Source organism: Aulostomus chinensis, chromosome 7 (assembly GCF_037954235.1).
Source record: "Aulostomus chinensis isolate RoL2024-O1b breed Wild chromosome 7, RoL_Achi_v1.0, whole genome shotgun sequence".
Taxonomy (NCBI): Eukaryota; Metazoa; Chordata; class Actinopteri; order Syngnathiformes; family Aulostomidae; genus Aulostomus; species Aulostomus chinensis.
The window spans coordinates 14,812,113-14,834,199 of record NC_141326.1 but is presented as its reverse complement, the minus strand read 5'-3'; the positions used below and the strand labels follow the sequence as shown (position 1 = coordinate 14,834,199).

Below are 22,087 nucleotides of genomic sequence, written 5' to 3'. Positions count from 1 at the left end.
TGCAGCTGGCGGGGAGATGGGCAGGTTATAAGGCAAGGCAAGATCTAGCGCTCGGCTGTGTTATGTTGATGAGAAGATTCAGCCGGGACGGAGCGCGCTGTCAAAAGGTACACGCTGTGGGTCTTAAAAGCTCCTTCAATATCGACAGTTACAGTTGAGCCTGACACACAAAGTGGCTCTCAGCAGCAGCTCAAATGTCCGTTTCAACTCACGTCAAGTTACGTCTCCATCATATATGGACACTTGTTCACTTGCTGTCTCCTTCCAAACTCGACCATCTCCACGATAACTTATCTACCACGGTAACTCATAGAATTGCTTTTGTAAAATTTGGGCTCTCTCACTCCTCCTCAAACAAATGTTAGCCAGCGCGAGCAATCACTTACACGGTAAATGAAAAATCTGGCATCATCCGTGCGGGTAAATTGCTTTATAAGCCTATAATGACTGTTAGAGGTCTTCAGGATGCAACACTTTTGCCTTCATGTTTGTTTGTCAACCACAAAAAGATTCATGTTTTTGTAGCCAGTGACAGACTTAGAAGACTGAATAAAGAAATATAATGTTAAAGATAAACTAGCAGGACGCTCACTTAAAGCAGAAGAAGAAGTAGGAAGCGAGAAAAAACTTAAATAAGTTACAAGTGAAAATTGAGTAATGAGAAATAAAACACCTGCAAATATTTCTGGTTTGTCCATTCGGGCCTACTGTAGATGTAAAACTCAGCAGAAATTTAATGGACTCTTCCCTGGGTCACACTACACCCCTCTTGATAAAAATTGGCCTGGTAGTTTTTATATAATCCTGCTAAAAGGAAAAAGAAGCTTCAGAAATGTAACCTCATTTCCTGGCAGTATAGTTGTTTAACATCATTTGGTTTCCTCCTTTGTCAGTTTGGGAGCATAAGCAGGAGGTACATTGAGACTTCTACCTGCCAGCTGGAGGACAGCCAGCGTGTCATAATGACCTGGACTGACCTCGTATATGAGAGGTGGTGAGACGGGGATGTAAGGCCAGCTTGTAAACGGCAGCATCAGTCAGCAGGCAGCAGGGCTAACAGGATGAGACTGTCAGCATGCAAGCTCTGATGGAGTGTGTCGTTACTAGAGCTGCAAGACGTAAGGACATGTATGGACACAAACAAATACAGGCTCACACACGCGTGCAGACACGCGCGCGCGCACACACACACACACACACACACACAGCATCAGCATCTAGCTAAGCAGGACCTGGACCAGTTCCAGACTCAGTACCTTATACACTCATAGTACCAGGCTGATTAGTGAACTCACAGAGTGTTGGTGCTCATCATACATGTGTGTGCGCTCACGCGCGCGCGCACACACACACACACACACAAGCATATAAGCTCCACTATTTTGGGGTGTTGTTGGTTGGTAAAAAGAAGACTGGGCTCAAAATGTGAAGTATGCAATATTTTTGGAGGGCCAAACGATTACTTGAACGTGTTCAATGTGCAAATTGGGCTTTTAATACTACAAGAAAAAAAAATCATAGAAAAGTGAGGACATGCAAGTGATGCTGCCTTCAAATATCTCCATCTCATTTAAATATTTTACCACGATAGTCACCACACTCTTGGTTGTCATAGTCCTGATAAGGATGTTGAATTTTTCATATTCAAAAACAGATTCTATATCTTCTTCCCAAACAATCTCCTTTCTCAACAAAAGTGATATGCTGAATACCTTAAAATCATAAGTCCTTGTCTTTGTCTTCCTTTAATGGGGTTGGAGAGGTTGGGTTGTGCTGTAATTATCATGACACTCACCACTATAATGGCTGTGTAATGGTTCGTGGATGTGGGCGTACGTAAGAGTGTTTAAGTGTTGTCAGTCACAGCAAACCTGCAACAAAATTGCAGCAAATGTGTACTGAGCTGCGTCAGTAACAAAGAAGTGTCACGTTGATTTGGAAGTACAGACGACAATGAAAGAAAAAGATGCCATGTTGCTCTCGAGGTGATGCGATGATGCTGCTCTCTCTCTCTTTCACAATGTATGTTTCTTTCTTTTAAAATAAAATTAACAGGAAGACTCAATTTCCTTGTGAAAGTTAGAGTTCAATAAAATTTACTTTTGAGGGACACGTTTCTGCTGCAGAAAGGGCAAAACAACAAAGCTCTCTGTGACATTTAAATCTACTTTGGCTGAGTTTGAAATGAAATTAGAGAGAAAGAAGTTCCCCCTGCGAGAGTCAGGAATTTTTTTCCCCAGTATTCCAGGAAAATAGTAAGATAACAAGTGAACGATGTCTTTGTAAAGAAGTTAACCAAAGATGATTTTATGAAGTGAAAAAAATTATATATGACTAGAATCTTATCGTGAAAGCTTTCCAATTTGTGCATCAGTACCAAAAACAGTTGAAGGAAAAGTAAAACAGAGCAAAGTAAAAGCGTCTGACCTTGGCAAAAAGTGCTCCCTTGGCAGCCAGAGCGTCTTCCCCTCTACCGTTAGGGTAGCACTCATAACGTGCATCCAGGATTGGGTAGCGGCTGGCTAGCAACAGACCACTATTCAGGAATTTGAACCTGGAACAGCAGCCTTTCCAGCCGTACCGCCCGACATCACTCAACACATAAGGGAAGTAGCGATGCAATTGCTGCCGTAGTCTAGTCGTTGCACTGTGGTCAAACACTTCCTGTAGAGCAAGGAAATCCAAGTTGGCGGGGAAAAAGGCAGAAATCTCATGGTCAAAAGTCTCATCTCCATGGCGGCGTTTCCGTGCTGGGCGCTTAAAGATTGACATGCGAGGGACATGAGAGAGGGTGTTGTTGGAGGATATCACTCCGCAACCTTCACCTCCATGGTAGCGAGCAAGGGACTCCCTGGAGGCAGTCATGCTGCCTGTGTCACCCCCTGCCTGTTCCCCCGGCTGATGATTCCCTGTCTCGGCCTCCTCCTCTTGGGGGTCTGGTTCTGGAGCACTGATGCTGATTTGAACCCCTGAGGTGTGAAGAGCACAGTCTGGGGATGGTTTAGTCTGGGCCCCTTCTCCATGCATGGGGCAGTCATGATGACTGGGGCCACTTTGTGCCCCTGTGGCATGCATGGGACACTCATGGTTACCTGGGCCACTTTGTGCCCCTGTAGCGTGCATGGGACACTCATGGTTACCTGGGCCACTTTGTGCCCCTGTGGCGTGCATGGGACACTCATGGTTACCTGGGCCACTTTGTGTCCCTGTGGCGTGCATGGGACACTCATGGTTACCTGGGCCACTTTGTGCCCCTGTGGAGTGCATTGGGCACTCGTGATGACCGGAGCCACACAGGGCTCCCGTGGCATGCATGGGACAGTCTGTCGCCTCCCTTGCGGTATGAGCAGGACAGTCAGATTTATTGTTTGCTCCCTCATGGTGGAGGGGGCACTCTGCTGTGCTGTGTGGTCCGTCTTGGTGAAGAGGGCATTCAGAGGACCCCTGGTCTCCTGCTGTAGGATGAACGGGGCAGTCGCTGGCACCTGAGGGGTGAATCGGGCACTCATTGAGGGGTTCGGCTTCAGAATCCGCTGGGCCATTGGTGGTGTGGGTTTGGTCTGGACGTTGGTCCAGAGAAGAGGTGCGGCGGAAACCTGTGGCCAGGCTGCTGAAGGACGCTGCGCTGTTGATTGGAAGGCAAAGATAGAAAGACCAGTCACACACAAAAATCCAGTTTGTCACAGGTGAAAAGTCTGCTCAGTGTCCTGAAATACTTAATCTTGGCAGCTACCTGATAGAAGTGTTGGTAGGTGAGTCGATGTAGATTTTAATCTGAGGTCGACTCGCACCGTTGCGGATCCTCCTTCCCACCTCGCGAGCTCTCCGGTGGGTGTCCGACAGGTTGTTGAACCTGGCCAGGGAGTCGGGCAGCAGGCAGACGTTGGCACTACAGAAACAGAAGCTCCTGCCCTGGGGCCGCCATTCCCCAACCCCAATACCCCCCGGCCCAGCCTGGCCCTGCTCCACCTGGTGCTTGTCAGCTCTGGACAAAACAAGTAAAAAAAAATAAAAATACTATCAATTAAAAAAATGCAGAAGCACCTGAATATCCCTTCTTTTAATTCCCCTATTGATCTATTAAAGCAATATATGTTGGCAGTTATTACTATTTCACACTGTCAGATCTCATTCTGTTATTATACCTTATGAATACAACTGCTCCCGAAGCTCACACATAACAGCATACATGCAAAATCAATTAAATACGTTGCTGTTTGGATAGCAGTGCAATTAATCAAAACTTGGGTAACAACGGCAATGTCTCCAATTATATGGTTTGCCACAAGGAAATGCTGCATTACTGGAAGCAAAAGCTGTTGTTGGACTGCAAACTGAGTTAAATACAGTTTTTCAAAGTCAGTGGTCATGGCGGGTAGCCACTTGGATGGGATAACCAACCACCCGCTGAGAACTGACTGAGCCCGGCAGCTTGAGGCTAGACCTAACAATTGACAGTATAATTACTATTTCCCTCTTCAATCACCAAACATAGTTAAGAACTGTGTGTAAAATGAAGGGTGAATCTGCAATTGGGGCCTCTTTTCACCTGAAATTGATTTGGGAGATGAATTCTGACTCGTAGTTTAAAAAAAACACAAAACAATGAAAGTTGTTTCAGTTCCAAAACTATAGCAAGAAAAGAGACATAAATTTACATCTCAAAGTCCTTAAATGAACAACACGTTTTACTAATGAGTGCTATGAACACGCTTAAAGCACATATGCTGGGACAACCTGAAAACATGGTAACATTTTACGTGAGGATATTTTATTGCTTGTTTGGCCCTTTCCTCTGGAGAAAAAGCATGAATCAGAGCTGTAGCGAATCACAAATGAGATGCATGATGCACCAGTAGCTGAATTCAAGTCCAAATCTGACTGCGACAGTGAAATGATTAAAATAGCTCAATTTGTTATCAGGTTTGCAAAGAGCAGGCTTTAGCATTAGCAGCTGCTGGATTTTAGGCCAACCGCAAACTTTGCTTAAAGTGGTTTTGTTGGGTATACTAACATTCCAAGGTGTGTTTGTCACACTGGCTTGGCTGCAGCAGGCTGTGTGAAACATATTTTATCATCGGCTCTCATCCGCTTGTGTAGCGTCTGAGTTCTGCTCTACATTTATGAATGTGTTGACTGTGCACACTAAAAGTGCTCCAAAAAATACACACGAGCCTGACAAAACGTAAAAGGTAAAAACGTATGCAGACCCTTAGCATGGGCACACAGTAAGCAAAGGCAAATCTCCCCAGCCGAGGGGCAAATGAAGCAAAAGATACTAACATTTGAGGACCATGTGCTCAAGACTAGCATTAGCAACGCCACAGGCCCAAGACAGAGTTTACCAAAAGTCTTTCGTTACATGGCCTGAAACTAAGAAGTAAGAGCAGAATCTTTCTTCTCTAACCTGCGGTAGGTGTACAGGTACGGCTGGCGGACGGCCTGCAGAGGAGCCCAGATGATGAAGCCCAGCAGGGCAAAAGGCAGAGAGGCGAGGACCAGAAGCAGGTAAAGGGGTGCAGCAATCAGTACACACAGGGTGAGGAAGGAGCAGGGGTCCTGGGAGCGCTGGCGCTTCTCAAGTGAGGTGGACACACAGGAAGCCAGGAGCCGGTCCAGGAGCCAGTAGCAGGGGAACACCAGGCTCCATGACAAGCCATCCAGGAAGTGCAGACAGGAACTGGAGTAAGGGGTGATGTGGAGGACCATCTTTCTTTCTTCCTTTCTGTCACGTTCTCCTCACCTCACACGCGGTCCACACCCACATACACTCTTTAATACAAGCGAGCACAAATCTGCCCCAAATATTACATTAACAGAAATAAAAAAAAAAAAATGGACCAGACTCAAATGTAGGCCCTCCCCCCGCCTTGGTGAAAGGTATACTACATGGTTTGGGTGATTTTTCTCTTTTCGGGTTAGCTTGTCTGGATCTCAGCACCCCTCCCTCAGCAATTACACCTTCTACACAGGGGGTCACATAGGAGGTCAGGGGTGGCCATTATGGTAGCTTTTTCCTTGATGATGGATCTATGACTGCATGAACCGAAAAGACCTCAGGAGGGAGCAGCCATTAATGTTCAGCATGTCCTCATGACCTGGAGAGAGAGAGAGAGAGAGCGCAGATCGAGGCAGGAAGGGGAGGAAAAAGTGGAGAAAAAAATCTGTTACGACACAAAAATTGCAAAATGAGGATTCCACAAAACGAAAAGTAAAGGAGACAGAAAAACACTGATTTAATGTCTTCAAATCTGTACTACCAGCTTCCAAGACTCATCCAGGTCCATAGAACGTGCAGCACACTTAATAACACATTTTCAAATGTCAGTCTCCTCCTCAGGCAGCAAGTGTGTGAGAAGCTCTCAAGTACGTGGGAAGAGGGAGGGTTCACAGGTGTGGTAGAAGTGGGAACCATAAGTGAAATTAATCAAGCAATAAAAATTGTTTTAACATTTTTCTGAAAGATTTTCAGCACCGCTACCCATCCAACCTTTGGCAGACTGAATGCGATGGTACTCTATTTAAGGTGTGAAATATAACCAGTTATTGGGAAAACACGTGAACATATCTGCCTGCTTACTACGTGAAATTTAAATGTCACAGACTCGACAAATGCCAGTTATTACGGTGTTTATCCCGGATTGTAGACAAAGCTGGAAATGAGTCTCCTCTCTCTCCTTTTGGACAAAAATGCCATTACCCAGTATCTGTGAGCTCTAGTGTATCTTTAACGTGTTGATTTAATACATGATTCCTTACAGATAAATGTTGGTTACAGAGATAAAATCTAATCTTTGTATGATGCTATTATTGCACATTCTGAAGAGCTGTCTCTGCAGACCTTCTAACAGCATCGTCGATTACTAGAATTGTCATGACGTTCCTTTTGGGGCTTCTAAAGCTAAAAAAACTGGCTTACCTGTCATAAATAAAACCAGTTCAACAGTTAGACCCTGCACCGATCTCTCTCTGTGTCACAGATAATCTGCCACAAAAGTATCATACATTTCCTTCTGTTTTGCACCAAAAAGGTAATTTATTAAGAGCTGCAAGAGTACAAAAATTGCCTCAGTTTAGTTTTGCATGCATGCTGAGGCGTACTTGCTATCAGACTTTGTCAGACACAGCCCAGCCCCCTTTTGCCCAGTCGGCTCCTACCCTGCCCTTGTGCTCTCCCACCTGTTTCTTTTTGTGATATTAGTGGAGTGTGTATTTAGGTTTGGTAGTCAGAGTCAGTCCTTTATCTGATCCTCATGTCACTTCACCCATGTCGCCTCCACGTTGCCTGCTCATCCCTTGTGTTCCGTTTCTTTTGGTTTATCGCGTCTTTCTTCACCCCTGTAGTTCTTTGCACTTGGGTCCTACACCACCACCTCAACACCACATACTGTAGGTTCTCCTACAAACTTTTACTGTGTTAAAATGTACAATGTACATTTCGAGAGGGCCTATAAAACTGTAGATCCAAAATGAGCAAGATAAATACAATAACAAGTTCACAATAATAAAGTAAGCACACCTCAAAAACATCCGTAACTGGGACGAAAGTAAGCTAGCAATTCATTGCAAATACACAGAATTAGCCCAAAATACTCTCAGCGCTGTAAATGTCAGATTATTATTGTTATTATCATGATAGATGTGGTTGAAACATTCAATGAATGATAATGCTCCCAACAGCATGTTAATGATTCTCTTGCTGAGAGTCGGAGGAGACCGGATCAATACGTCAATAGTGGCCACTGTTTAAAAGACTTTTGTTCTTCTTGCCCACTGATGATTTAACAATTTATCGGCTTTGAATTCTTTCCAACAATTTTAGTCGTAATGCAGCAGGTCAAGCATGGGAATAGAATCAATTACACTTGCATGAATAAATGATGACTAGATGAATTCATTCCTGTCAACAGACAGAAGTTTGAGAGACAATAGACAATGTGTTGACATCAGTGGAACCTCTTATACCCCACGAGACCCCCAGAGCACCAGCACAACCTCTCACGTTAACACACCTTCTGCGCAGTCTAATTCCAACTACACACCGTTCCAATTAAAAAATGGACAACACTTGGCTTGTCTGTCACATCTAGAGACTCTTCCTTCATACATATTCAAGATTTTTCGACAAAACCTCACTTGTAAGCTTTCAGTCGAGGATTTTCGTCCCAAAAAAATGAGAAGCTTTTGTTCGCCGGGCTGATCATCTGAATAGCACATCTCTTATCAGAGTCGCAATAATCACTGTTTTCTCCGCCCTAGTAATCTTCCTTTGTGTGTAGTCAAAACCTTTGTGTACACTAATGAGCCATGTTATGACAGAGCCACTGCTTGTTTAGGAAGAAGACTGATCCGCTGCCTGCTTCGTGGTACGCTGGTCGAGCAGCTGAGAGATGAGGGGCTGACCTGCTGACTCACAGGGACGCCTGCCTGCCAGGATTACTGCGGTTGTGGCTGACTGACTGGAAGACTGTTTCCCTGTCTGAAAGGCTGACTGACCTGATGTGTGATTGTCTGGCATATTAGCGGGTCGACAGACGTTGCTTTTAACAGAATAAATGCAGCTCTCTTAGCAGCCGGGATGTTACGAGTGAGAACATGAGTCATGCTTACCGCATGTTTAAGACATTTAATATAATTGGGAGGGGAACTGCTGTCCATTCAGCATACAATGACCTCATGAATGGTTGCTCACTGAAGGCTTAAAGGTACATTCGCTTTCATTTGGATTGTTGCACTCATTAGATATGCGTGCGAATAATTTCTCCTCCATCTTTAGCAGTGAATGAATCCACGACCTGCATCTAAACTGGCTTGTTAGACGGCAGAGACAAAGCGCGATTTCAACAAAGGCTAAAATCCAAAAATGATCTGACAAATGCAAGAGAAGGAGATTTGTTTTGGTTTGGTGTTCCTACTTCTGGAATCACAGACAGAGAAAAATGCTGAGTGAAAACAAATTAACGGGAGCTATCAACTCTGGAGAAGGTAAAAGGGAAACGATTAGACGGACCAAAAAAAAAAATAGACAAAAGGTGTATCAGTTCACGGGAGGACAGCTCCAGCGTATCGCTTCTATTTATAGCTCCTGAAATAAACAGAACAAATAAGTACACAAATGGCTGCATAAAGTTAGTACAGACACTCAATAATTAAAAAGGAAGTGTATGAATGATAAATTTTGCATAAATAAATGAGTGAGTGTGTGTGTGTGTGTGTGTGTGTGTGTGTGTGTGTGTGTGTGTGTGTGTGTGTGTGTGTAGCAGGCCTTATTTTTCATTTTCCACTTCACCAGATCAAGATTTCACCCTGCCAAGATGTTTCCGACTCCATTTGATCTTTTTGGTTTGCTGTATTTAAAGGGTCCGGGAATTGACACGTTAGACGAAACAACACATTTGGCATTTTTAAGAAATTCTCTCCTTGAGACTCCTGAGCTTTGGCTGTGTCATCTCATGGATGGTACTTTAAAGAACACTTGGAAACAGCAGGCTTGGCTCCATGAAAACATTCAGGTCACTGAGTACAACCGCTGAGGCTCTTCTAGCATGTACTATAACTCCTGGTAGAGCCTTTAGCACGGATTAAACAGACACGACGTAATGATGTGGAAAAAACGAAACAAAACTTAAAAATATAACGTTAGCCTTTCAGCTAAAACCTTTCAATAACTAGTAACCCATATTATATATTGTCCTCCTGGGCTTCATTTGGATTTGTTTTATTTATTTGTTGAGTTAAATGATAAAAGCCAAGCACATTAAGCAACATATCAGCAGTAGCTTGAATGTAAATATGCCGGAATTGCTAAATCTCATGGACAGAACCCTACAAATAGACACATTACATAAAACATAACTCAGTTAGCTTCAGACAAGGGCGTAGATTTAGGGGGGTTTACAGGGTACAACTCCCCCCCAATATTTACAAAAGGTGAATTTGTCCCCCCCAAAAATACCATGAATGATAACTACTTCACCAAAATAGGCTTTTATAATAGCACAAAGGCTCTAAACAGTCATAGTATGCGTTAGATATAGCTTAAATGGTTTTCAGAAAATTCATACACCCCTCTTTTTGAACATACCATTTTTGTCACTTGGCCCGCCTTTTCCAATCTCTCCCTGCACTTCCCTTTCGCTAGCAGTCAGGTCTGGCTACTATATGGAATAGGAGACAGAGCTACCCATCTGATGATGAAAGTTTTGAATTCCCTCAGAAATCCTGCAAAAAGTCCATAAATCCAAATCTCCTTTGTATAAAATTGCACCAGGAATCATTTGCAATCATCCATGGAAAGATTAGACCTTCCATTTTTTGTTATAACCCAATTTTAATAATCGCAATTCTGTAAACACTCACTGACTCACTGAAACAGATGGACCTAACATTAGCTTGCTACAGTAAAGTTACCAGTACTTATTTGAGTGTTTACAAAATCTGATGTAATAAATCGGAAGCATTTTTGCTTCAAAGTGATCAGACTTGGGTCCCCTCTGTGTTGGAGTAACATAGCTAAGTTAGCTAGCTAGACTAACGTTAACTAGCTTAGCCCGGTTTTGGGTAGCCGTGTCAGTGCATTGCCTGGGCTACCTTGTCACAAGCCGTTGGTGGTAACTGCGTGAGTTTACCACTGACGGCTATCTTCTAACATCAAGCTACTGTTACTACTGGCAATTTGTCTTTTTTTCAATAGACCTACAAATGGTAACACTCATAGTGCAGTGTGAGTGTGCACATACGATACGATAGATTTGTGTGTGCATACCGGGAGTGGCAGGATTGAAACCTGGCGGCACGCCTGATAAAAGGGAAGATGGGTGTCTAAAAATCCACCAGAATGCAGGAAATTAAATGTATGAAACTCAAAATTTTCTGGGGCAGGACCCCCAGACCCCCCGCCTAATTTTCAGTACCCCCTAATACTCAAGTGAAAGCTACGCGCCTGGCTTCAGAGGACCCATCCGGTTGGATAACTTATGTTCTGACAGCAGAAACAGCAGCTTCAAATGCTTACTGTACCGTACGAACACTAGCACACACAGTTGCTACAATCAAGGTGAGGCAGTGACAGGAACGGCTAAGGAAAACCCCAGAGAGGGTTGGGGTTGAATTAATTCAAACGATCAACCGCGTTTACCTGAGATGTCAAAGCAGAAAATTTACCGGAGTGACTGACAAGTGATGGACAGCAAAATCCACCAAAGGTCCAGGCTCTGATCGTTGATGTCGCCTCAGTAACGATACACTGTCAAATGCTACGACCTGCCAAACATAAAGCTGTTCTCTTTGCAATCAGACTCTTTCCTCTCAAATCCTGTCCAGAATTTTTACTGCAGATGCCATCGACAAACAAAACCCCGGAAAAAAAAACAAAAAAAAAACAACAACCCAAAACATCCATCAATCACAGATGATACATCAGCCTGCAAAAAACTGTCACTCTCAGTCTTATCAGGGGAAGTGCAGCTGTGCATAATTCATTCCATACACACAGATTTAGAAGGAGAGATTGAAATACACAGCGACGGATCCATTAGAATGTCATCATCATTTCAGTGTCAAACACAGTCATCGAATGACTGACTGAATAGGCAGAGAGAAAGTTAAAACATAGAGGGTATAGTCTCTGTGTGGTGCGTTCATGAGCAGCCGGGAAGTGGCAGAACTCACTGGAGGGCTTGTTTGAGTGAAAAAAGAGAAACAGGTTTGTCGTTTAGGGTGAAAAATGACAAATACGTCAAACTTTCTCGGACTGCAGAAACAAATGTCTTCATTGATCATTTCAGTCATATTTATTAGCTCAGGTGGCGTACTTTATCAAATAATATTTCACGGTTTTGTTCATTGTGTAGCCTGGGTAGTTTTTAAGTAGCGAGCATTGGCAAACTAAAGAAAATGACCCAAACTACAGTTTTGACTGTCTCAAGTGTGTAACTCACAGCATGTTCTTTTTTTCCATACCAGACTGAAGGCAGGAGAAGAAAAGGTCAGAGGTCATCCAAGCCTGCAGCTGAGTCACATGAATTGATAAATCGATAAAAAACATGACAGTTTTGCGCTACGGGTTAGGAAAAATATGTCAGATGTGAAAAACAATGTAAATTACGTGAAGAAGGAGGTTTTATTTAAATTTGGCATCATTTCCACACGCAACCATAATTTAAGCCTCTAAATGTTCCTGTTGTGGATTACAAAGCTGAATATCGCCTCATACAGAAAACTCATAGAAAAAAAGTATTATCTTTTGCGTTGATCTGTCTGTTCTCGTTTGGGTTGTAACGTTCATGGTCTTTTCCACTGTCTTGAATGAGAGACCTTCTGCACTGGGCTCCTCCTGGATACGTGACGTCTCCGTCTGTCAGCTGTGCGGCGCTGCGCAGGTGCTGTGCTGTTGCCTGTGCAGTGGACCTCTGATCAAAACGACTGTATTCTGAAGGACAAACTTCACAGTGACAGCCCGTTTGTGAAGTGGTTTTGTGAGATAATATTTTTGCCTGCTGTGTGCCTCCCGCTGGTAATGAATTGCGGGCTTGTGTCCTGTTTTACATTACAAAGAGATGGAACCTCACTGCTCATCCAACATGAATCTAATCTGATGAGTGGCGGTTTAATCAAGGAGCAGTCGGAGTTCGTCTCCTAATTACACAAAAACAATGATGCTTCAACATTTGCCTTCCCTCATTTACATAGATAATGAACAAAATGAAATGAAATCTGATGACCTTCTGTCAACAATTTGTGAGTGTCTCGTTTCTTCTCCTCGGTTTCTCTCTGTTCCTAGTTTGAAGAGGCGGAGTGTGAACCTCCGTCTCCTGAGCGGAGCACTTTCAGGTTTTATGGTAATAAAGTGATGACATCCAAGCCACGCAGAACGTCAGCATCTTTCAATTCATTCCCCTTTCAATCTCCACTCTGGAAATATTTGAGCTGGACATTTCTGGCACATGTTGTTATGTGAGAACCATTCATGAGTGTCAGGGCTCAGGTATTCAATCACATGTGCTACTTTGAGGGGATGTTCTCTGGGTTGTGCGTCCTGTCACTGGACACATGCATGTAAGTAAAGCACTGTGCACCAAAACTGTGGTTGACCTTCAAATGTTTGGAGAAAAAGAGCTGCTTTTATCCATCTTAGATGTATGGAAGGGAAGATTAAAGTGGGATTGAAAAGAAGGTTGACTATCCTTTCATCTCATGATAGATGTGCCTCTACTCATTCCAGCGCTGTCGACATCGTTTGTTGTGTGCCTTTATCAACCACACAACGACTGTACTGTAACACTTTCATATCTCTAATCACACCAACACACTAATACAGTGGCCGACAGGACACTCACTGCACAGGGAGGATCATTAAGTTGACAACCAGGAAGTGAATGATAAATGATCGTGTCAGCTTAGGGACTGGAGTTTGTTAAAGTTTCCCCCCTCAGTCCAAATCAATACTATCTGTCTGGACTGGAGAAGCAGGAGAAAAACTGAGTGTAATTACTGCTGCTTTACTCTGTGTGTGTGTGTGTGTGTGTGTGTGTGTGTGTGTGTGTGTGTGTGTGTGTGTGTGTGTGTGTGTGTGTGTGTTTCACTATTTGCCCAGAGAGGAGACAACAAGGCAGAAAATAGCACTGGAACATCATCAGAGTAATTGCACCGTCTCTGCATCGAATGCATTTTCTAATTTTCCTCCGTCAGTCTTTCCTGTACTTTCCTCACCACTTCTTCTCTTTCTCTCCCTCTCTCCTTTTCCTCACACACTCCAACTGCAACTACAAGACTAGTAGTTTATTCAAAATTTGCCACATGTACAGGACACACATGGACACACACACACACACACACACGGAAAGGCCAGGGACGTCACTCTGCTCTCAGGATGCTCCAGGGAATTCTGTTGTCATGGTGACTGGTCACATGCACTTAGTAACTGTACGAGTGTTGCTGCATGTCAGTGTAAGGAGAATACAGCTTCATCTCTCACGGATGGGAGATACGTACTGTAGGCTCACAGGATTTATTTCAGGAAGCCTGTTTGGTTTGTGTTTTACGATCCATCGGTGTATTCTTCAGAGATAGGCTGTCACATGTTCTTCCCTGGGTGAATATATTTTCCAGTCAATTAAGAATCCCGGTCCCATCGATGGCTACACATTTCCGCCAACAGATGAGCCATCTGGGATGAAATCAGACTTGAGGGAACGGCAGGGGGGAACAATAATTCCCACGAGGCATCTGGCTCCTCCGCTGGACAAGCTAAACTGTCAAATTATTTATCATCAGTCAAAGTAGTGCCTGCAGTTAATTACCATCAATATTACAGTTTGTCTCTGGAGGAATTCCAGTATTCATGGTCAGATAGGAAACCACTGGCCTACAATTAGGGGCTCTGATGGGAGTGTGTGCCCACAACCCGGTGTGTGTTTTAGTGCATTTGGGTTCACCTAGACTTTCAGGCCTGTGTTATACTCATAAACAGATTTGTACATAAAGAGAGAGAGAGAGAGAGTGAGATCAACCTCTTCATATCTGCACATGCGTCTGTGCTGCTTTTGCGGCACGCGAGCACAATGACGTTCATGATGACCTCACTGAAGCCCTTCTGCACGTGGCAAGACAGAGTCTCCTTGAGTTTTACTGATGTTTCCACGTCACAGGCGCAACATGCTTGCACTGGTTCAGAGACGTGACCGGATCCAGGGCTGCAACCAGGGGCTGAGCTGAGGTTGTTTATGCGTTGCACTTGTTGGTGCACTTCTTATGGCAGACACAGTGTTCATGTTTTTGACAGGCAGATGTTCAAACTACAGCTCATAAAACCAGTAGATTTAGACTTTATCTTGTTATGAGGCATGTTTAGCTGCAACCGCGACTTCGTTGTGATACCAACTCGCCTGAACGTCCACCTACTTTCTGAAACTTTTGACCAAACAGATTGTCTTCATCAACAGATTTTGTTTGCTCTATTACGAACAGGTACATTTTTCAATTCTCGCTGACACAGAACACCTCGAGGCTGTACTAGACGGGAGATGAGGAGGAAATCTAATGACGGTTCAAGCTGTAGGTGCACGGATGGACCGACAAAACACGAGACATATCTTGCCTATAAATATCTGTATAAATTGCCTATTTCCTTGTTATATTTGGTGAACTAATCTGTTTCAAAGGCGACCGGCGGAGTGAGTTAGTTAGTGGACCTTAAAACCAGCTCACTTTTCAACTCCTGCGTCTCTTTATGTTCGAGTGAGTAGACCGAGTTGATGTGGTTGCAGAGTAATTGCATGGACACCATTAACTTCTAAAATCAAAAGATCCATTATCATATCAAAAGACACAGTGTATCACTCTCACTTTAGTTTGTTCGCCAAAATTGCATTTGCGCACACCCAAAAGCCCCGACTCCAAGAGTTCCAGGAAACAAAAGGTTGTGGTCGGCAGAGGTTCAGTGTTAAAGATGAAATATTCACTCTCTACGTGTTTTTATCAAATTACCTGACTTATCTCCTGCGCTTTAAATATCTGGGATCATCTCGAGCTATCAAGACATCACGCCCTTCTCCTCCTGACTCCTTCGTCACTGTAATTGCGGTTGTGTAACATCATTAGTGGAAGCATGTAATACCATAACAATGAGACACAATGTGATCAGCGAGGTAATTTGATCAGGCAGGTGGCAGACCTGCTCCAGAGCAACATCGCTGATCACATGACAACTAATCTAATAGACGAGTTGTTTCAGTAGAGCCTCTTGAAGTGGAAAGGCTGGTTTGGGTGTGCCCCCCCCCCCCGCCTCAAACATTTTCATGTCCACTAGATCCATCAGAGAAAATTTGATGAAAACCATTTTTCTGTGTGGAAATAGATGTAAATCAAGAGCTCCAGCCAGGGTGTAGCGATAATGTGACTGCACAATGAGGAGGGGTCCTTTAACTGAGTGACATTACAGCTTTGACTCATGACCTTTTGTTTCATGTCGCTCTTCCCTTCATCTCTCAGTCTGGCTCCCTGTCTCGCTCTGTTACACTCGCCATCTCTCCTACCAGTACATGATCTAATAAATTGCTCCACGCACCAGCAAAGCGTCACCTCTGGACTTCACGCGGACCACTATTAAAGCCTCTCTACCATTAGCCTGCCTTTGATTTAGGGCCCATTTTGTCAGGTCACTATGGCAGCCACTTCCACTTCTTAGTACAACAGAGAATTGCTTTCTTCAGACCCGTCATGGAGGTTTATATTTCTCTGATTCCCATTCTACTCTCCAGATGGAACTGTTACTGCATTGATAAATGTCAATTTGATAGAAACCCTGATGTTACTCGCAGAACCTTTCGTTTCTACTCTCTGATGTTCTCCTCCTACTGGGTTCCTGAGAAACCCTGGGAGTTTTCATTAAAGTGCTACCATGGCGAGGTGGCCAATTTTGATGTCTCACCAAGGAACAGGAAACTGTAATTGGAATCCATATGACCAGAATTTTTAGTAAGAGTCCTGGCCTGAAGACATCTACGAACTGGATTTAAGTTACAATCACGGCGTCACCTGGTGGGTACAGGAAGTAAACGTGGGCGTTCCCCTCTGCTGACGCTTCAGTCTCTGAGTCGCATTGAGCTTCGCGTTGCTGCTTCCATCAAGACGGAACCTCCTCGTTCGTTTGAATCAAGCTTGTGCTGGTGCTCAGCGTCACATCATCTAGCACAGCGATCAAATAAGCTACTGCTAACCTCGTGACCGTCTCTAAAATGTTGTAAGACTTAAACAACGTCTGTGAGACATTTAAATTCACACACCTATTACTTTCCAATCTCAATCAGCGCTAATGTTCGCCTATAAACACGGCGCCCACCAACTTGAACTGCCTCGTTCAGGTTTATGCAGCCTCTCACTCACGATAATCTGCAAATGAATTATGGTTTGTCCAACTGTCACAGGGAGGCAGGAAACATTAATCCAGAGTCCTCCTGTGTGTGCTCAACTAACACAATTTGTTTTCAACTCAGTCAGTAGAATCCTTATTTGTTCTGGAGCCTGTCATGGAGCTCTTATCCCCCTCCCGAGGTGGCCTACAGTTCCTCTTCTTCCTGTCCTTCTCCACCTACCTGCACTTTGGCAGCACTAATGTCAGGTGACATTTCAGCTTCATTTGTTTGGGATTGTCCTTCATTTGTATGTCTCTTGGGACAAAAGCATTTGCTAAGAAAAAACAAAAATAAATAGGAAATGCCTTGAAATAGTCATCTTAAATCACCAGTTCAGATTTTTAAAGTCTCGTCCTAAATGCTACTTACAGGTCATGACGCTGATGGGTAGGGTTCTCAGCAGAACTTGCACTGTTCCTCAAAATAGCTCTGGAGACTTGAACAAAAACACGTGGCTGAGCCTCTGTCAGCCGGTGCATGCAGAGATCGTGACCTTATTGACTCAGGGTTTGGTTCTGCACAATTTTCTCGAGCTATTTTGAGGAACAGCATGAATCTTTACCAATCAACGCCATTATCGGTAAATAGCAAATACGCTTAATAACATCTGACATCTCTCTTTCAACACATTTAATAAGATACAGTAGAATTGCTCTGTGTGTGTGTGTGTGTGTGTGTGTGTGTGTGTGTGTGTGTGTTGCATCCTGTAGCAACCACTATAAACACAACCTGTCTGTAAACCCTTTCTGTTTCAAGAATCTCAGTCGTCAAGCTCCTCCCCTCTTCATCCATTGTCTGTCTCATTTATTTCAGGCACCACAAGAGACAAATTACAGCGTCAAATCCTGAATCCTTATATTTTTCCAGACATGTGATTATGTGAAGATGCGGCGAAAAACCTCCAGAAAGGTTAAATCTGATCAACAATTAACTCAAACTCTTGTGTGCATGCTGGGTTTTTTTCTCTCTGCCCAACAACTAATTGGCATCATGGATGCGGAGGCAGAATGAAAAAGTACTCCTCAAAGTACAGTAAACCATTCAATTAAGCAAACAATAGTTCGAGAAGTCACTCTTCCTTGACTTCTATGTGGCCGCTCAACAGCCACAATAAGACAATACAGTCCAGTCAGACCTACATTCAGCGGATTACAATCATGACTCACAATTACCCAACAGCCCTTTGTGCAGCCATCCATATTGAGTCTGTGTGTGTGTGTGTGTGTGTGTGTGTGTGCCCACATTTGGTTGGATGTTGAATGTGTGCAGAGCTGCTGTTGTTTGCTCAGAGGCAGCTTGTAGTAGATCTATAACTCACATTGATTCATGCCAGCGCAGCATTGCCTATACGCAACAGGACAGGAGGTCCTCGTCTGGCTTCATCCGGCTCCCATTTATAGTTAAAAAGCCTCGGTGGGTGGCTCGTATGCTAAATAGAGCATTAGCTGATTTGAAACTTGCTGCTTGCCGATGAGGCAGATATAAAACCTCAAGAAAAATTAAGAAAGGGTTGGCATTTTTGCATCTTTATTGATTCTATGTTTAGAGTTATGTGTTACAAAAATTGAATTATGTCCTTCAGGACAGTGTACTGTCAATACAATTTCCTCAGGGTCTGCTTTCATGTTGTGGCCTGGACCTCTCAGCATATTTGTTAAATGTTTGACCTGTTTGACAACACTCAGCCCACTGACTTCACTCTAAGATAATCCCATGTACATATAAATGTCTCAGGGAAAGGTTCTTTCGTTCATTTTCACAAAAGGCGGCTTGAGAGGAACAGGACTAGATTTTAGTTGTAGTACTGCAGTTGGCCACCAGGTAAACTCCCCGTACAACTGAGAGCCTTTTCATCCAGTCCTGCTCATATCCACGTAGTACAGAGTTGCACTGAAACACATCATCGCTCCAAAAGGAAAAAACTGAGACATGGAAGTGCCGTGTCCTCAGTGGAGCTCGTTCAGAGCTTCACATTAGTTTTTTACTTCCAGCGATTGAATTTACACTTCTAGAATCATTAAAGGGTTGTTCATTAGTGAAGAGTGTCACGCTGAAGAAAACCGGTAAGTCTCAGTTTGACACAGAGCTTATTTTTTCATCCCCGCGGCTCCATGGAATTAGTGTGTCCATGTTCACATTCTGCAATACACTGTGAAGCCAACAGTGGGTGACTTGAATTTTAGAAGTGCTGGGATACAAACACTCAATCACATGAGTTGCGAAGCGGAGAGGGAAATAATCGCCATTAAAAAAAAAAAGACACACACACACGCACGCAATGTTTAAAACTGATTCCAACAGAAGCAGATATCTTTGGATGAGTGAAAATGTGGCTGCGTGGTCATGCAACATTAGACTGCATTGCCTGTCAATCAAGCAAACCCACTCCTGTTGCTGCCTGTCTTTGAGCCATGATATTTGTTTCATTAAACTATTCTTAAAAGCGCAGACGTGCAACACATCCAGTGAGACTATAAAATATTGACAGGTTGCTTTCAGCATAAACGGATCTCGGCAACTGCACATCACCAGTTTCACTGCTCGGCTTCATCTTTCAAGACAGATCAACGGAGTTTTAGTACAGATATTTATGAACCAGCAGCCTGCATTTCAGTCAGTGTTGATAATTCTTGGGAGCCCTTAATGATGACGATTAGCGATGCTCAATGATGGATTTCGCTCATAGAGTAATAAGCAATGTTGATACATCTAGAAAAACGAGTGTGTATGATTTTCAGATTTTTATAGATACTGGAAAACAATTTTTTTTTTTAACCACACGTGATGGACAGGGAAGATGATACATGATACATCAATCAAACAATATCTGATGAATGCAGATGTTTGAATTTGTGCGTCCATCTAAGCCTGCAGATTGAACCCCTCTTCTTTGCTGTTTCTGCATCTCTTTTAAGTCTCCTGCTCTTCTGCCCTACTGAACTCTGACCTTTGTCCCCTCCCCCCACGTCAGCCTATAGCACACAGAGACGAACGATAACAGCCACTGAGTCATGGAGGCAGACAGACACGAGCTCTCACTTTCGGTACATTAAGTTATCAATACGTGATTCTGGCATCGATAAATATATCATTTTCAACACACGCGCACACACACACACACACACACACACACACACACACACACACACACACACACACACACACTGTCGTCTACTCCGCCGCCTGGCAGCAGACAGAGCTGTATAGGTTGTTGAGCATTGATTTGCTCCACATTTGTTACAGCCAACAGTTGTCAACACAGCACACTCATGCAGGAACCAGACCACGGAAATGTGTTTCCCATCCACTTGCCACACCGGTCGTTGAACACAAACATTCAGCTCACTTTCACCAAGCGGCCACTCGGCATTTCTGATGACTAAGAACCTTAATTACGTTTGGCTTCCTGCCTTAACAGATAAAAAAAAATATACATAAAAAATGAGAAACCTTCCATCATGTGGCCTGGATTCAATGACATATTGCCTGTGGTCATTTCCCAACATGATCCCAGTAGCAAGGTTGTATTTTTTTTATGACAGATGAAATTCAAGCTCACCAATTTTTCCACAGACAAGCAACATGGAGGGAAATTCACACTTGCAGTGAAGCAAGGCTTGACTTTCAAATTCAACAACAGGTTGTGAATGTTGAAAGAAGACACACCCACAACCACACACACACACACACACACACACACACACACACACACACACGTCTATAACGACACTGTAAAGTGAAGCATGTGTGCGTGTGTATGTGTGTGTGTTTACTGAAGCCAAACCAGAAAGAAAGAATTGTTTTTCAGCTCAAATTAGAGAGGCAGGCCGACTCAAAGGAAAATAAGGAGGAAGACGCAAGAGGGGAAAATAAAATTGCTCATTTGCAATTCATGAAGAGTTCAGTGGTCACGTCTCTGTTTTAAAGGAGAAAAAGTACAATTTTCCTCCTCTATTTTCATTAAGGTTGCTGTTCGCGCTTGTTTGCATTTGCCAACAGACCGATGGAGAGCAGAGCGAGAAGCGTTCCATTTCAGTTTCTAATAGATGATTTCAAATGTCAAATTCTGAGTTGGCAAGAAACAAGAACTAAAACCAAGGCCACTTCCTCCTTTCAACTGAGATGTAGGGTCATGCAGTTAAAAAAAAGACTAGTGCTGAGCTGACACCGTGTCATTTTACTGACTCACAGGAACAGTGACTTTCACACTGTTGTGTTACTAAAAAGGTCTTCAGTTGGAACCCACTCTAGCTTGTGGGGGTAAATGCGAGACTTCAACATGACATCACTTCCTGTTTTCATCTGTTATTCTTTATCACGGCTGTCAAAGGTTTATCTTCTATATGCTTCATGTCATAAATGTTTGCAGGGTCATGTGGAGGAGAGCATCTTTTGGGTTGTGATTTTCAAATATTGATCTTCAGTCACCACCCGGGGTTTCACCGGAAAAGGTGAAAAAAAATTGACAAATGTCTGTGGCAGGGAAACCTTGTCAAGCTCTGCTGATTCCCAGGGGAATGGTGACGGGAATAAACATCTGACGAGAGAGAGAGAGAGAGAGAGAGAGAGAGAGAGAGAGAGAGAGAGATGGAGCGAATGACTGCTAGCTGGCTGTCACTGTCACCAAGTGGAATGAGTGTTGCCATGGAAATGGCCCAAAGTTCAAGCCACAGCAAACACAGGCAAGTGTTTGGGTAAGAGATGGCGAGAATGTGATGTCATGGAGTTCTTGATAGAAATCGTCCACAATAGAAATGAAGGTGTCATTAAGCAGGCTGGCCTGGGAGAGGGAATCACTTGTGATGTGAAATAACAAGTAGAGATTGAAAATAAATGTCATTAAAATGAATAATTGGACTCGCATAGGAACATTGGTCCAGCTCAGCCACCCCGGACCCTCTAGCTACTGGATCCGAACCACCTGGGGACCTCTTAACTGATGCCTGAATTTGGGACAAGTGTCAGTGAGCCGTGTGGCCCAAGTCTGTGACCCTGTTGCTATGTTTGCCATCTGTCAACTACAAAAGCATAAACTAACCTTCTAAGCCAGCGGTCGCCAACAAGCGGATCGCAGTCTGGATCCGGACCCCACAGATGTCACCTCCGGATCCAGACAAGCCATTAAAAAAAAATAAAAAAATAATAATAAAAATAATTAATAAAAAGTTGTGACA

The 22,087-nt window shown here is 43.6% G+C and overlaps 1 protein-coding gene across 2 annotated transcripts in view; it reads right to left on the bottom strand.

The window, feature by feature from the left end:
- smpd3 (sphingomyelin phosphodiesterase 3) overlaps positions 1–22,087 on the bottom strand; it is a 58,019-nt gene that overhangs the window by 24,165 nt on the left and 11,767 nt on the right. For both annotated transcript variants that reach the window (XM_086208664.1, XM_086208665.1), the window contains exons 2-4: positions 5,408–6,098; positions 3,734–3,985; positions 2,428–3,625 (exon numbers count right to left, since the gene is read on the bottom strand). In XM_086208664.1, the coding sequence (XP_086064790.1) occupies positions 2,428–3,625; positions 3,734–3,985; positions 5,408–5,709 (1,752 nt within the window). In that variant the 5' untranslated portion in view covers positions 5,710–6,098. The remainder of the gene's footprint in view (positions 1–2,427; positions 3,626–3,733; positions 3,986–5,407; positions 6,099–22,087) is intronic.